Raw genomic sequence first — 15,372 nt, forward strand, 5'->3', positions numbered from 1 at the left:
TCTCTCTCTCTCTCTCTCTCTCTCTCTCTCTCTCTCTCTCTCTCTCTCTCTCTCTCTCTCTCTCTCTCTCTCTCTCTCTCTCTCTCTGTCTCTCTGTGTCTCTCTCTCTCTCTCTCTCTCTCTGTCTCTCTGTGTCTCTCTCTCTCTGTGTCTCTCTCTCACCATCTGTATCCCTGCCCACAGGCTGCAGACTGCTTGTGCTGACAGATGAATCAGACTTTTTATAAATCTACAGCAGAATGTTTAAAGAGACTATGGTAACAGTCATTTTGTATTTTTTCTATATGAAGAACAGTTAAGCCTCTTATATTAACTGTAATTCAACAGAAGCCAAGGCCTGAAAATGAATCCACAGATGCAAAATGATCTTTAAGGTGGCCGGGCTAATAACAGCAGTACCTACCTGGTGCGTAATGACTAACATATGAAATTCTGCCAGCCGAGCAAGACTCACATATTTGCTGAAATACACATTTCTTTTTCGTTCATTATTTTTTCCAACACTGGAACAAGACTAATAATAACCAATATTAACTGGAAATGTGTAGTGTTGACATCCCAGTTATGTAAGTAGTAGCTTAAACACTGCATTACTTAGATTACATTAGATATGGCCCATATCTTGTGCACTGCCCACTCTCATGCCTTAACAGAGTTTTCACCTGTCTGCTATGAAATAACAAGAAATAAAAAATAAAAGGCTTGCAAGACACAGTGGAGAAGTATTGAGTCAGGCAAGTATGAGACAAGCTGTCAGTCAATCAACATCATTGTTACCCTGGACAGACAACTGATGCCAGGACACATTAGCATACTGAAACAACATGACCACCCCACCCAGACCAACTCTGAATGTGTTCTGAATGTGTTCTGGTTGCAATCACACATTCAATTATTACTTTCCACTTATAATATCCAGTTTAAACCTGTGATACTAAAGGAGAACCTAGGTCTTGTGCAACTACAACGAGCAACATAAACAACAAACATGGCAACACTGTAATGGTTAATTTTGGGTCTCAAAGGCACAGAAACTGATCAAATTCAATGGCTACATCCTGGTCCAGTCAGAACCAACTCGTGCATAAGTGTTGTAAGGAGGATATGAAGAAATTGTAAACAAATTTTGAAATATTCAGGTGGTTAGGATGAGACACAGTCCACTGACCGTTATTGAGGGTTAGGGTTAGGAGTACACCATCAAGATCATTCTCACTCTGTTTCTTTTAACGGACACCCTGTTTCTTCATCATTCTCTCTGTGCACAGATGCAACAGTTTATATATGTCTATTTAGCTTTGCAGGTTCCACTATTGACTTTTCAAATGAAACTTAACTGTCACCAGACTGCAACAGTCCACTCCACTTGTTTGCTGCTGTGCAGTGGCAATGTCACAACAAACAGACATGGATATTTGAGCACTTGGTCTATCAGCTTTTCTTCAAAATATTCTGCTGCTTGTTGTATTCCCTCTGCCTCTACACTGCCTCTATTGTTCATGGGCATACTCCAACGCATTCATTTTTGTGGCCAACACTCCAACTTGATATACAATAATGCAATTTAGATAAAAGCAAGTATATTTATGGTCTTAAATTAAAAACAGTATTCAAGTATGATAAATAAATGCTCTGTATTGGCCTCAGCACATCTTATATTCTCACAAAAGTGCATTTAAGGTTCATTATTAAGATTCCTTGTGGACACTTGTAAAGCAAATTATAAGAGGTCGAGAGTAGCCAAGTAGTTTGATTTTTCTTCTCAGAGACGTGCCATCAATTGGCGTAATGGTAATTATCATAAAAGCTGAAAATATGTATTAAAAATAGAAATATTCTGGCTTCATATAAAGCACATATTTACAATGTATTGAAATCTTTTACAACAGCAAATATATGACCCTTTATGAATCTTATAGTATCAGTATAAACCCGTCCAGTCACTCTCCTGCCTCCACTCTGCACTCGCCCTCATCTGTTCCTGCTGTTTCCCTGTCTCCTGATCATCACCTGCCAGCACACCTGCCCCTCATTCACATTAATTAGCCGCTCTGTTTGTGCCCACTAACACGAGTCTTCTGACTGATGGCCACTATAGAAGTTAGACCCAATTAATTAGCTACTAGAAGTTATCCCTAATTTCTTTTTCTGGTTTTGTTAAATACTCCCCGTCAACACAACACACCAACAGGCTTAATGGTCATCAACAAAATTACAAAATAATCACCTGCTATCAGGCAGCATGCAGAGGAAAAATTAAGAAAAAGGGAAATGAGTTGGTCTCCAATTACCAAATAAATGTTCTTTGTAAAAGAGGTTATACAACAGTCTAATTAACACTGCAGGCAAACACAGTAGATGTATCAAGATATTTGAGCCTATACACACTTATTCTGTCTTTAAAACTTTGCATTTAATTAATTTGAATGTATTTTTGAAATTTATTTAGACATCCCATATTCATCAACATGCTGTGTCATATTCTTAATGTTAAAAAGAAGAAGAAAGGTACATTCATCTCTTTAGAAAAACAGCTTCCTTCCTCTAAAACTGTATCAAAGGACTCTTTTAACAGCTGTTTCTTTTAACAGAGGACCGCACACTTAAAAAGAGCTGAAAGCATGTGTGAGTGCAAGTTGTACTTTCCCAAGCTGCATACCACAGCCTGCATGCACAAGCATGCACACAAACACCTGCACACGTCCCTGTGTATGCATGTGCTCCCTCCTTTCTAAACCTCTCTCTCTCCCACACTTATTTATTCTTCCACTGCACTCATCGGAATATCACATCTGATAAAAACCCAAATATAACTGTCCTCTGAGCATCAACAGTAACGCTGATTTATACTGAGCTGCTCAATTGACTTGACGGCTGGATTTGCTCGGAGCCATCTCGGGAGCTGTCGCTATCATTTGCAGCTAAATCAGTGCTGTGTTAATGAGCAGCTCTCACAAGCCTCATGGCCATTCAGTCAAACTACAAGCTGCTAATACACATCCTCAGAGGTCAGAGCAAGGCACGAAACAAACAAGCTGCCTCATCATAAACAACATCCCAATGAAACTGTCTTTCACACATTCATACAAACATCGGCTGACTGGTGCTCGATTACTTTTGTTCATCTGACGGTATACTCTGCATTGAAAGAGTCATTATCATCATCAGTGTTCTTCATCTAGTTTAGTATTATTCAAGTCCTGTTGAAATAAACAACCACTGCCAAAGGAATCATTGTTTAAATCAAAAGAATCATCAAGGGGTGATTGATTTCAATTCTCTGCTACAATTAAAGCTATTTAATAATTGATGAGTTTTTCTTTGGTCATTCTCAGAACAAAGTCAATCATCATTCACTTTGAGACTCTAATATCTGATCACTTTATATTTCTGATTGATAAAAGTAAATTGAATGTCAGACAAAAAACACAAGCAAAGACGACATCACGGAGAGAATAATTACTGTTTTTTCACATTTCCAAACAGATTGCTTTTTAGAGAAAATTATCAACAGATTGCAAAATAATTAAAAGTATTGTTAACTTCAGCCCTCTTCACTCAATTTCAACACTACATTGTAAATCTCTACGAGGGGAACTGTATGGAACAACTCGTTGCTTAGGGAACAAATACAAGCACAAGATAGACCAGAAAAATCCCTGTTAATGAGAAGGTAAAAAAAAAAATGTGTGGAATTGTACAGAAATAAATGGTAAGCAGAAACACATAAAAGAGCTGTAGGAGTGAATACTTTACAGTGTGAAAGAAGTGCTTAGATCCTTTACTTGGTATAAATCAACAAATAGTCTAGATAGCGTGTGTTTAAACATTACTACAGGTTGACCAATATTGCTTCTTTAACTGCTGATGCTGATAACTAGAGAGCAGGTCAGCTAATTGACGATATATAATGCTGATATCATGCCGTCGTTGTTTTTTGCATTTGATAAGATACAAAAATGTAATCACTGAAACACCCTTTATTCCATGTACAGTATAATCTGATATACACAGTTATCTTAACCAGTATCATGCTTTAGATGGATTTCATTCAGGGGGACGTCAACATTGCTCAACAGCAGCCACACTGACGAGGCTGCCTACAGTGTCTGCAGACATTATTTGTTTATTCTTTTAAATTGTTCTCACAATTTAAATGTAATCAGGCCCATAGACTGTATAATAAATGGACGTAGTATCCGGGACGACACCCGTCTGTTTCTGAAACGCTGTTATGAAGCCGATCATCGGCGGGTGCCATATTGAAATGGTGAACTCAACCTCAACCTCTGTCAAGCTAGTGTGAGGTGAAGAGGCGGACATTTATCCTTTACGCTAACAGCTAGGGTGACCGCCTGTGAATCAAGTCAATCATGCCCTTAGGCAAAACTCGTAAGTTTAATATCTTAAAAAATAACAAGTTTGAAAAAAATGCATCCCTTTACAGTGTGTGCCAATAGAGAAATTAGCTACTCAGACCTTAACTGTTCTTTGTATCAGGCTGTAAACATGTTTATTTCTGCTGCAAAGATCGTCTTTTTTTAAGGAGTGTGTATGTGGTTTCCAGTGTTTCTGCAGCCAGCCTCAAGCGGATGCTCGATGAACTTCAGTTTTTAGCACTTCCACATATGCCTCGTATCTTAAGACCAGAGTTTGAGACTTGATCAGGCCGGACAAATGAATGAGTCTATTTCTAAACATTACTTGATTTACTGAAAAAAAGGTAAGGAAACAGTTAGCTGGAATAAAAAACTGATGCCTCTTTATGAGCTACACAAACAAGATTATCAGAAGTAAGATTTGATTATTCAGTGAAGTCATTGTTAACACCTCTCACAGCTGCCATGAGGTCTGAGTGATCACAGCACCCTGACCTTAGAAGCTTAATCTACAACTTCTCCAGCAAAGACTTACAGTGAGTGACATGATTGACAGTTTAAAGACAGCTGGATGAAATTATGTTTTCAGACAAGACATCTTACACAAGTCCAAAACAAGATCGTTCAAGAGATTAGACGTACTTCTTTGTCCTGAGGGGGCACCAAAATCCACACAAGCCAAGAGGTCCTTAAAGTATCATTAAGTTAAAGATCAGCAAACTGATGATAAAGTGTCATAGGTATCTGAAGTTGAAGTACCCAAAAGTTCCCAGAGTGGCTCCTCTCACTGTGTTTTTCATTATTTGTCAAGAGGAGATAACAGAAAGTTTGCCCACTAGTGAGTAGATTGGCAGTGTAGTACTGCATGGTATCATGGTTGATTAACAAATACACATTAATATAAGAGCCAAAAGAATGCAGCAACGAGAGGACGAATATGCTCCTGTGACATGTAATGAAGTGGATGTAAAAAGTATAGCATGAAATGAAGAAACGCAAGTAAATGCAAGAATGCCAAGCCTGAACTTAAAGGTGGAGTAGGAGATCCTGAGAAAGCCGCAGCAGTTCGCTTGACTTTGAAAGCACACAGCCGAACAGAGCCCTCCCCCTCCTTCAGAGCAGCCTGTAGGGAGAGGGGAGGGACACGCCTCCAAACACATGAACGCGCTGTGGCAGACTCCAGCTGGAGGATGACGTCACGATAGCTAGCTGTGGAGCGGCAAGCGACTGATTTTATTTTCATCGGAGGAAAAACACGTCTATCTCCCATGTAAGTAAACCGCTTATATTACCACATTAAAAAATTATGTAATTAGTTAGAATGCACAGCATAGCCTGCATGTTAGCTTTATGTGTGTTTGTTTTTTATCATCTGAAATACAGCTAGAGCAAGTTGTTGCTGCCGGGCTAATAACTCCGGCTAGCCATGTTTATTTTGATTTAGCATGTCATGATGTTTAGTTACTAGACGGCTACAGTGCCTATATATTTATTAGCGTTCACCATTGTTGACAGTCTTCATTTTCGTGTTGGAACTACAACATATTGACTGTTTTTTGTGCTTGTTAGAGCTCTCATGATGACTTCTGATTACGATCCTGAGCCAAGCACCTCAGGTCGGAGAGGACGAGACCGGGGTCGAGTGCAAGGCAGAGCCATACGAGCGAGAGGGAGAGCAACGACCGGGGACGAGCTCCAGATCCTGGGGACAGCAACACAAAGTTCCGCCATGCTGCACAGACAGGTTGTTGTCTGGCAGCATGGAGCACTTGGTGCAGGTCATAGAGGAGTAATACCTTGTTGCTGTATCTGGAAAATCCGTGACCCTTCCACATGGACAGTATAAAGGTTTCAGTTGGAAGTGAATTAAACTATGACATGATTACATACAATACTTGTATGGTGACCCTTTAGTTCCTTTGTATATATTTTATCTTCATGTAAAAAAAATACTTGAGTGTGCTGTGTATACATTTGTTAAATAAATCTTTAAATTTACCCTGGCCTTCTCTCTTCAAATCACAAAATAATTTAAATCCATATCAAGTAACATACAACATTATAAACAAATAATTGCAATATCAAAGAGTTGTTTTACATTTACTTTTATTAGAAAATGTATTTATTACAGAAATAAAAATAATGGCTGTTGAAGGTAAACATGTTGGCGGGGATCATCCGGCCTCCTTGTTCTCTTCTATGGCATCCCCCAGTTGCTGTCAGCTTTCTGTGCAGGATTGTGCTCTGGAGGTCTGTGATGTACTTGTAGTCCTTATCCACCTTCATTGTGTACAGGCTCCACTTTTTTGACTTCTTGTTAAATATTGTGCAATACCTGACATAGAAGAAAGAATCAGAAGTTTAGTCAAAGGTTCTCATTATTTTACAGCACTGTGCATTTGATTTCGATCATAATAACCCTTCCTTCAGCCCCGTATGTAAACAGTTATTTCTTCTAGCCATGCAAGGAGTTGACACCACTATCACTAGTGTGTGCTTAGTGCCTACTGCAGTGTGTATTGTGCACATATGGTACATATACTGTATTTCTTATTGATATCTTGAATATTATCTAATATTTTCAGAGTAAGTGATGTCAAAATGTGCTCTCTCCCTCTTTGGAGAGGAAGACTGTGCCCACAGATTATTGATACAATTATTCTGTGTATTTGATTCCTTGTTGAACACTTTTATTCATGCTTTCCTTCACCAAACCAAGCTTTTAGAGAAGCAGCTAACATTCACAGGATTTTTTTATCAGCCAAACTTTTTGTCTCTCATCTCTTTAGTCTGTATGGTGTGGTCTCAGATTGCGATTTAGCATGCAGATCACGTGAAGTGAAAGAGAAGGGTTTGGATTTTATTTTGTGCGGACATTAAAAAAAAACCTGCGTACGTAAATCAAAAATAGCTGATAATAAAAAAGAGAGCAGTATTTATACCTCCACGCAAGCAGTGGTCAAAGCAACGTTCATGTTCATGGAGTTCTTATCGGGCCTGAAACTCACCGGTCAGAGGGGGACTCCGAACACATGAAACAGCTGGGGTGGAGGCCTCTGCGTCCCGTGTTTTAACGGTGTGGACGTCGATGTTTCCTTCTCGTAGCTATGAAAACACAGACAAGACGGCATTTAGACTTAGTACAACACCCCATTCATGCTGATAAAGAGCAACCGAAGAGCTAGCAGCTAACAGACTGTATACAGGTCTCTATAAAGAGCTAGCAGCTAGCAGACTGTGTACAGGTCTCTATAAACAGAGCTACAAGCTAACAGACTGTATACAAGTCTCTATAAAGAGCTACAAGCTAACAGACTGTGCACAGGTCTCTATAAACAGAGCTACCAGCTAACAGACTGTATACTGGTCTCTATAAACAGAGCTACAAGCTAACAGACTGTGTACAGGTCTCTATAAACAGAGCTACAAGCCGTTAGCCGGCCGCTAGCATTAGCCGAAGTTATCGCTAGCTGTCTCATAGATGAACTAAACCATGAACACAAAGACAAATGAAATGACATGATTACCTGTCCAGTAGAAAATCAGCAACCATGGCGTCGCTTTAGAGACCCTTCAAATCCTTCAGCCGTCGCAGAAATGCATCCCAAATATTGACTCGTGTTCGTATCTTCATCCAGTGTTTTTAAGTCGTCTCCTTTTCCATCACAGTCTCCCTCTTCTTGCTCTGTTTAGCGACAGAACTTGAGGGCAGAAGTTGAGCTAAATCGTTGGTTACTCTCTCTCTGACGTGTTTATCAGATGTTCTGCGTTAGTGAACAGCCTGTTGATGACGATCTCAGTCAGGTCACGCGCACTCCTGTAAACAGGAGGTGTGTCTTTCGGCAGGTCACAGGTCATCCGGCCGGTCAGCCAATCATTGCGCTCGGTGGCGAATGAATGATTGGACGAACTTATTGCAGTCTAGCTGCTGACACAGACAACTGAGATTTCTCATCTCAGTGTTAGATCACTTTGTGTATTACTCCCTATCGATGTATACATCGCATTTTGCTCGTGATTGAGAAAAATGTATCAAAATAACATGTCCTACTCCACCTTTAACTGCAATAACTGATAGTGTAACCCATCACGATCAGACAATGAGACAAGATCTTGCGCAGTGTCTGCCGTCCGATAACATGCAGCTGTTCTGTGTTTCCCTCTTTTGTCTTGCATGCATCAAACAGCCCTCGTGGTGGGCGTGTGTGAACCTGCTCGGTCCGACTTGCCAATGAATTCTCTGCACCTCAATGTATTTAGTACAAGAAAGAGTTTCCGTGCTGTTGCCGTGTTGCTCTGTCCTGGTAACAGTCCACTTAACTTCATTGCATAGTAAGAGAAGTGGAATAATACTTGTCTCATCCATGAGTGGGAAGCTGACACCAGAGACGCCTCTTTTGACCGTCCTCAGTGAGTCAGCTAAAGTGGATGTTTCATTTTGCATGCAGTAATGCTCTGTGGTGTGGGAGCAGCGCTGGTCTCATGGTGCACTAAAACTAAGTGCACGTGGATCTGTGTTAATAGCAAACCAGGACCTTCTAGATGTGCAAATCACAGTCCTCAATTTAAATATGCAAGAGTGAGAATATGCAATTCCTGCACTTGACTCATGATATATGAAGAAAATGTATTTTTAGAGATGTCAAAAGTGCACTAATGACTCTCTGAATTCGCCCAGAGCTTGCTGAGTGTTGACGCCGCCGGCCACTTACAGGCTCAGATTATGGCTCTATATTTGCAGCAGATGCATTCACAGCAATTATCAGGGAAGGGCAGACAATATGGCTTGTACTTAAAGTGGCAGGTCATTTTGTTGGAGCAGTTTCATATTGTTGCGTACATGCACTGATACAGAGTGACACCAACAGTCGCCTCCAGCATTAGCCCCATCAGATTCTGCACAGTGCTCTGAAAAACTGACAAGCACGAAGACTTATTGTTAGTATTAATGTGATGTCTGCCATCACGTCTCTGTGGTTTATGTCAGGGGCCTGGAAACAGGTTCACTAACTGAAATGAGGACAAATATCCAAAGCAGATCATAATGATAATGCTGGCTGACTGAGCATGAGAGAGAGAGTGAACGAAGAGAGGAAAAAGTGGGACTTTTTTAATCATTACCGGATGAATGTCCTAGTTTTAAAAGTGGCATCAAGACACAATGAGCCACAGCAAGTTTTTGGATGAGGCTGGCAATTTTGGAAACATGCCAATTATATTTCTGGGAGAGAGTTAGATGAGAAAGTTGATACCACTCTAATGTCTTTAAGGTCAAAGCAGAGCTATACAGACAGCAGCCAGGTAGGTTGGCTAAGAACAAAGACTGTAAACAAAGAGAAAGAGTTGAAGCCTAGCTCTGTTACAAGGTGAGAACGCAACCAGCACCTCTAAAGCTCACTAATTAAACAGGTTAAATCTTGTTTGTTTAATCAGTACAAAACCAAAGTGTAACAACAGGAAGTTTTGGTTTCAATGAGGGTTATGTGTGGAACTATTTCTCGCCTGCAGACGAAGCATGTTAATTAGTGAGTTTTAACGTTGCTGCAGGCTGTATTCTTTATACCGTTAGAAAAAGCCAGCTTTTCCCCTGTTTCAAGCTTTTATTTATTGAAGCTTCATATTTACCGAGCAGAAATAGGAACAGTTTTGATCTTTTGATCCAACTTTCTGAAAGAAAAACTAAAAGCTTATTTGCTTTAAATCTAGAACATGTGGAGCCGTACACTGTGTGGTCTGTCTGTCAGATAAGTTATTGTTTTATGCAAACATACTTTGCCTGAAATAAAGAAGTAATTTATTCAATGATTTTTGAGACAACAGACAAGTTTTATATTTAAGAGCTATAGTTATCATCAACTTATATGATGATCTTTATGAAGGCTTACTAAGCTGGAAAATCACAGTGTAAGTGTTCCCAGGCAGTGCTGATGTATCTCCTGCTTAAACCTAGCATGAATGATCTTTGCTGTAAGAGTAACAGAAATAGTTGAAACATGACTTTGGGGGAAAGTCACTGGGGGCACCTGAACAAAGCTCCGCCCCGCAGACGCCTACGGGTGCCAGGCTGAAAGTGAGACCTGCCTCCAGGAGGAATGTTTACCAAGGCTTAGCACAGAGCCTTTATTGCTCACAGCCGCATGAGTTGATTTCTGTCTGCATCTCACTTCTTCTGCTCCAGCTCTGTGCCATTTCATATCGGGGCCTACCCAAAACGAGACCCCCCCCCCCCCCTCTGATGACAAGAATAGCTCCTTTAAAGACACAGAGTGAAAGAGGAGGGGAATTAACCGTGTGTGATCAAGTGTAAAGTAACTGTATGCCGGGAGTGGAGGGAAGGCTGAGAGGAATTTGAGAAAAAGGATTCCAGGCATTCCAGGAGGCAAGGACCGAGTCAGGGTTAAATTATACACACGGAGTCGAGATTCAAACTGAGTTCTGACAATATTCCAAATTACATGGAATAAAAGAGGCTATTTAAGGATGAATGAATAGGGAGAGCAGAACATTTTCTCAACGCAGCCAGAGTTGATACAGTGTCAGAGCAGTATACTGTTGTAGCTGTGCTTTAGTGTTATTTTTACTGCCAGAGCTGAACATTTAAGTGCAGTTGTGAGAAATGTTGTGTCACACTACATTTTCAGGTGGAGTGCTTTTCAAGATATGAGTAGTTTAAGTATATAAGGTTTGTTAGCATGAGCAAAAAATGATTACAGGGCACAGCAGCATCAATGAATCAAATTACAGATCCTGTCACTGCTTGTAGTGAGGAGAGCAATGTGCCAGACTTCAAATTGAACTGTACTATAGGTTTAAAGTAATATCAGGCTTAATTGCATTTTTTATTCATTTATTGAGGAAAATTTGAGATGAAAATTATTTTGAATCATACCTCTCACCGTTTGGTTCTTGTACATGCAGTACCATTCTCAGAAAAGTCAGGTTACAGCTTCACTATAGTGATCCTTTTTTCTTTTGTGCTCTTTCACTCCCTGCAAATGACCTGATCTTTTACAGATACAAGAGCTTCTGCTGTATCAATTTCCAAAAGCAGACAATGCACACACACCTTGCAGTGAAATAAAAGTAAGCTTGTTTAAACTTTCTTAGGTGGAGCTCAGATGGAGAATGTGGAAGGTAATACAGAGCAGGAAGAAGTGTCCAGGTTAAAATAGTGGAGGTTCTTACCTTGTATGTGCCGGTTGACCACGGTCTCCAGCCGGTCAAGTCTCTCCATGATCCGGAGCGTGTCTCCTCTTTTGTCCCCCTCTAACTTTCTCTCCGGTAAAGGCATGGGAACTTTGATGTAAATGTTGGCGATGTAGTTAGTAACCCATCCGACATAGAGCAGGCACACTATGTTGGTCATGCCGCTCAGGATCACGCATGTGGACACCAAAGTTTTGGTTCTCCTGGTGCAAGCCATGCCGACATCCCTCCATACAGCCTGCAGGATCCCGTCTAACCGGAGCACGGGGCGACAGACGCCCGCAAAAAAAACCAACGAAACAATAAAGTTATTTTCCAGCGATTGTGCAGCGAAGCAGGGTCCAACGCGCACAGCTGCAGTTGGAAAAAGTGCTGTGGATTTACGCAGGATGCTGTCAAATATCTACAGGTGAAGGTTTCCTCCCTCGCTCCATTGCAAACCTCCGTCTGCTCCACTTGCATGTGAGGATCAAGGAAACAGGCAGCATCCTGCAGCAGCCAATGGGAGGGATGGCAAGGACTGACAGCCGCCCCTGCTGCTGCACGCGCCCTCGTTGCGCACTGATTCACTGTGGAAGTGGATCTGACCGGACTATTTCCATAGACCAGAGCACAAAGTGTTATAACCTAATTCTGCCAGCCATTAAAGCAGTTACACAGACCTCAATCTGCACATGTGATGTGTGATTTTCTCCCTCGAGTAGTGGAACAAATCCCGCTGAAGATCTGAGAGTTAATGGTTATATTTATTACTCGTGCACGAGCAGAAACACTTTTTGAGTTACTAGGGTGAGATCTTCCCAAACGAACAAGAAGGATTAGATTTCTTGCTGCAGTACTGGATGAAACCACGGGATAGAGACAACGAGACAATGAGGGATGAAGGTGTGGTGGGTCTTGATATGGGTCTGGCACTGATTCAACTCCACCCTGTGAGACACACATGCGGAGAGGAGGGTTGCGCTCATCTCACTCTCTTGCTGCTGTAATTAAACCTGTGTGTGCAGGGGCAGATTGCATGCTGACTAATGATAGCAAATTTGAACAAAGGGCAAATAGTGGTATCAAAAGAAAAAGTAGTCCTTCAATCTGCATATTAACTAAGTTGAGCATCAACATAACCTTTCAGATCCTTACGTTCTGGGAAACTTTGCATTGCTAATACCTCTGTAAAGGTCTCTTTCTGTGTCATTAGGTGATTACTGGATTTCCTGTTTGGAGGTGACAGGGCCTATTAGCATGTTTGTGCAGCACAGGATGAGAAAATAGGCTCATTAAATGGTGCAGCAAAATGTGGAAAAAGCCTAGAATGTATCCATTTTGGAGATGTTCTGCACACTGTGAAGCAGAGATGGTGGATTTTTTTTGTGTAACAGTTTATTTATTTTTCTGTGCTTGGTTGTGACACAATATGCTTTTGGTTGGTGTTGTATTTAATTTTGCATTCCTTCTGTTATTTCCTGTTTCATTTGTCTCATGTTCTTATGTTCCTTGTGTGTATATTCACTCGTGTTTCTTAGTTTAATCCAAAGTGTTTCCTGTTTTATTTTGTCTTTCCCTGTGTGTCTGGTGTAGGCCTATACTTCCCACCTTTGTCTGTTTTACTCTACTTTGATTACTTTCATAAGTTTCAACTGTGTCTTGTGTCACACCTGTGTCTGATTACCTTGTGTTTAGTCATTGGCTGTTTTCAAAACCACCTGCTACATATGTAGTATGCAGTACGTACTGCATACTGTGTTTGAGGGTAGTATGTATGACTGTTCTGTTGGATCTGATTTGCAGTATGCTGGGTCAGGCTTCGCTGTTTTTCAGCTTAGGAGAGCGGAAATAAACAACGGACGAGCTGATAGCGAAACCGCTTCTGTAGCATCACTTATGATTTAAATAGTTAAGAAGTGGTTTATATGGCATTTAATATTTTTCATAGATACGGACAGCTAGCTGTGAGGTGGGTTTGCCTCTGCTATGTGACAAGATTCCGCGGTGTTTATTTTGCATTACACTAAAGCACAGCAGGAGGCGGTAATGCATCTAAAAACTGAGCTCAACCTGCAATTAATGGGGAAAAGAAGAGGAATGTTTGTGCTGTGCATCACAGGAAACAAGCTGTTACCGAAACTGCCTACTATACTAAGTACGTACTGATTTGGCCAAAATTCAGTATGTAGTAAGTAGTATGTGAACAAGAGCAAAATCTGCAGTATGCCAAAACTCCCCGTATGTCTACTGATTCGGGAAAATGTCACAGCATGCATCGGACCAGTCTGCCTTGTGTACTGTTTCCCACAATGCACAGCGCTTGTTCTGCTTTTTCTTTTTCCTTCTTTCTTGACGGGAGGAAATCCGTTTTTAGGTGCTGTGAAAGTTATCAAATTACATAAACCACTTCCTAACTTTTTAAATCATAAGTGGATGCTAAAGAAGCAGTTTCTCTATCGGCTTCACCATTGTTTATTTCCGCTTTCCGAAACCGGAAATCCAGTGACGTCTGGCCCAGCGTACTGCAACACAGATTGAACAGAACAGTCATACTACAGACGAAATTCAAAAGCAGTATGTACTGCCTACGACATTAGTAAGTAGTATGTAGCAGGCCGTATCGGAAACCACCACAGTCTGCGAGGGAGACTGGTCCACTGCATACTAAGACGTTCCCAAATCAGTACAACATCCGGGTACTTTTGGCATACTGAAGATTTTTGCTCTTGTTCACGTACTACAAGCTACATACTACATTTTGGCCAAATCAGTACGTACTGCAGGCAGTTTCGAAAACAGCCTCTGTGTTTCCTCCCTTCTGTGTTGGTTTTCTGGATTTTATGTTGGACTTATATTTGTAAGGTACATTTTTCTTTGTTTCTTCCTTTTGGACGATGTTAATAAAATTAGTAGTCTGCACATGGGTCCTCCCCACTTGTTTTATTTCTCACGTACTAGATTGAACTATCGTTCCTTTCCGCTATTTATTCAAAACATCAACTCATTCTGCTGGTTTAAAGACATCCTTTGTCTGTATGTCACCAAAGATGATCCTTGAAATGAACAAGAGAACTGCAGAATCCCAAAGGAAGTCATGTCTTTTACGATATTTTGACAAAGGATCTTGATTGTGTTTTGACAGTGTTTTCCAGAATCATCCTCGACAGATGATTGTTTGCTAATGACAGACTTTGTGATCCAATCTGTCAGACATCCACAACACAGCAGGCTGCCAGAGAGAAAGTTTTGTTCTCCATGATGACAAAAATGAATGTTACACCAATACATAACACATGATATATTTCTTAAATGGAATAAACAGCTTTACTGAGATGGTTGATTTAGTATATTCACCCAGAATTACTCAAACTTGGTTGTGAGTTATGGCAGAGGAAACAACATAAACACAGACAAACGGCTCTATTTCCAGGAATATCAACAATCAGTTTCTTTCAGAGAAAAATTCCACATGCAGTAGAACCAATGTCTTTTTGATGCCATCTGCTATTCTGCACTTCGTCTACTGACTGATCAAAACAGTAATTTAATGCTAAAATACATTTGAAAAAAGGTCAATTCAATCTGAAAGGCAAATCTGTTGCATCACATTAAAAGCTGCATATGACATCAAAGATTAACTCAGATATATTTTGTCAGTCAAAGAGCATCAGTGTAACCTGAGACAGTCCGTCCTCCACAATCCAGATCTAATGACAGCCCACGTCATCCTCCTGCCTGCTCAGCAGAAGCCATTTATGGCAACAAGATGATCAATGCAGGAGAATGCAGCCCATTCATCTCCTCT

At 40.7% G+C, this 15,372-nt stretch overlaps 1 protein-coding gene across 3 annotated transcripts in view; it reads right to left on the reverse strand.

Moving 5' to 3' along the window:
• Positions 1-15,372, reverse strand: part of galnt18b (UDP-N-acetyl-alpha-D-galactosamine:polypeptide N-acetylgalactosaminyltransferase 18b) — a 197,144-nt gene that overhangs the window by 100,953 nt on the left and 80,819 nt on the right. The window contains exon 1 of one of the 3 annotated variants that reach the window (XM_034680876.1): positions 11,565-12,508. The exons of the other annotated variants lie outside the window; for them this stretch is intronic. Within the exon in view, the coding sequence (XP_034536767.1) occupies positions 11,565-11,802 (238 nt within the window). The 5' untranslated portion in view covers positions 11,803-12,508. Of the gene's footprint in view, positions 1-11,564; positions 12,509-15,372 lie in introns of those variants that run through there. 3 annotated transcript variants of the gene reach the window in all.

This window comes from Notolabrus celidotus, chromosome 3 (assembly GCF_009762535.1).
Source record: "Notolabrus celidotus isolate fNotCel1 chromosome 3, fNotCel1.pri, whole genome shotgun sequence".
NCBI classification, from domain to species: Eukaryota; Metazoa; Chordata; class Actinopteri; order Labriformes; family Labridae; genus Notolabrus; species Notolabrus celidotus.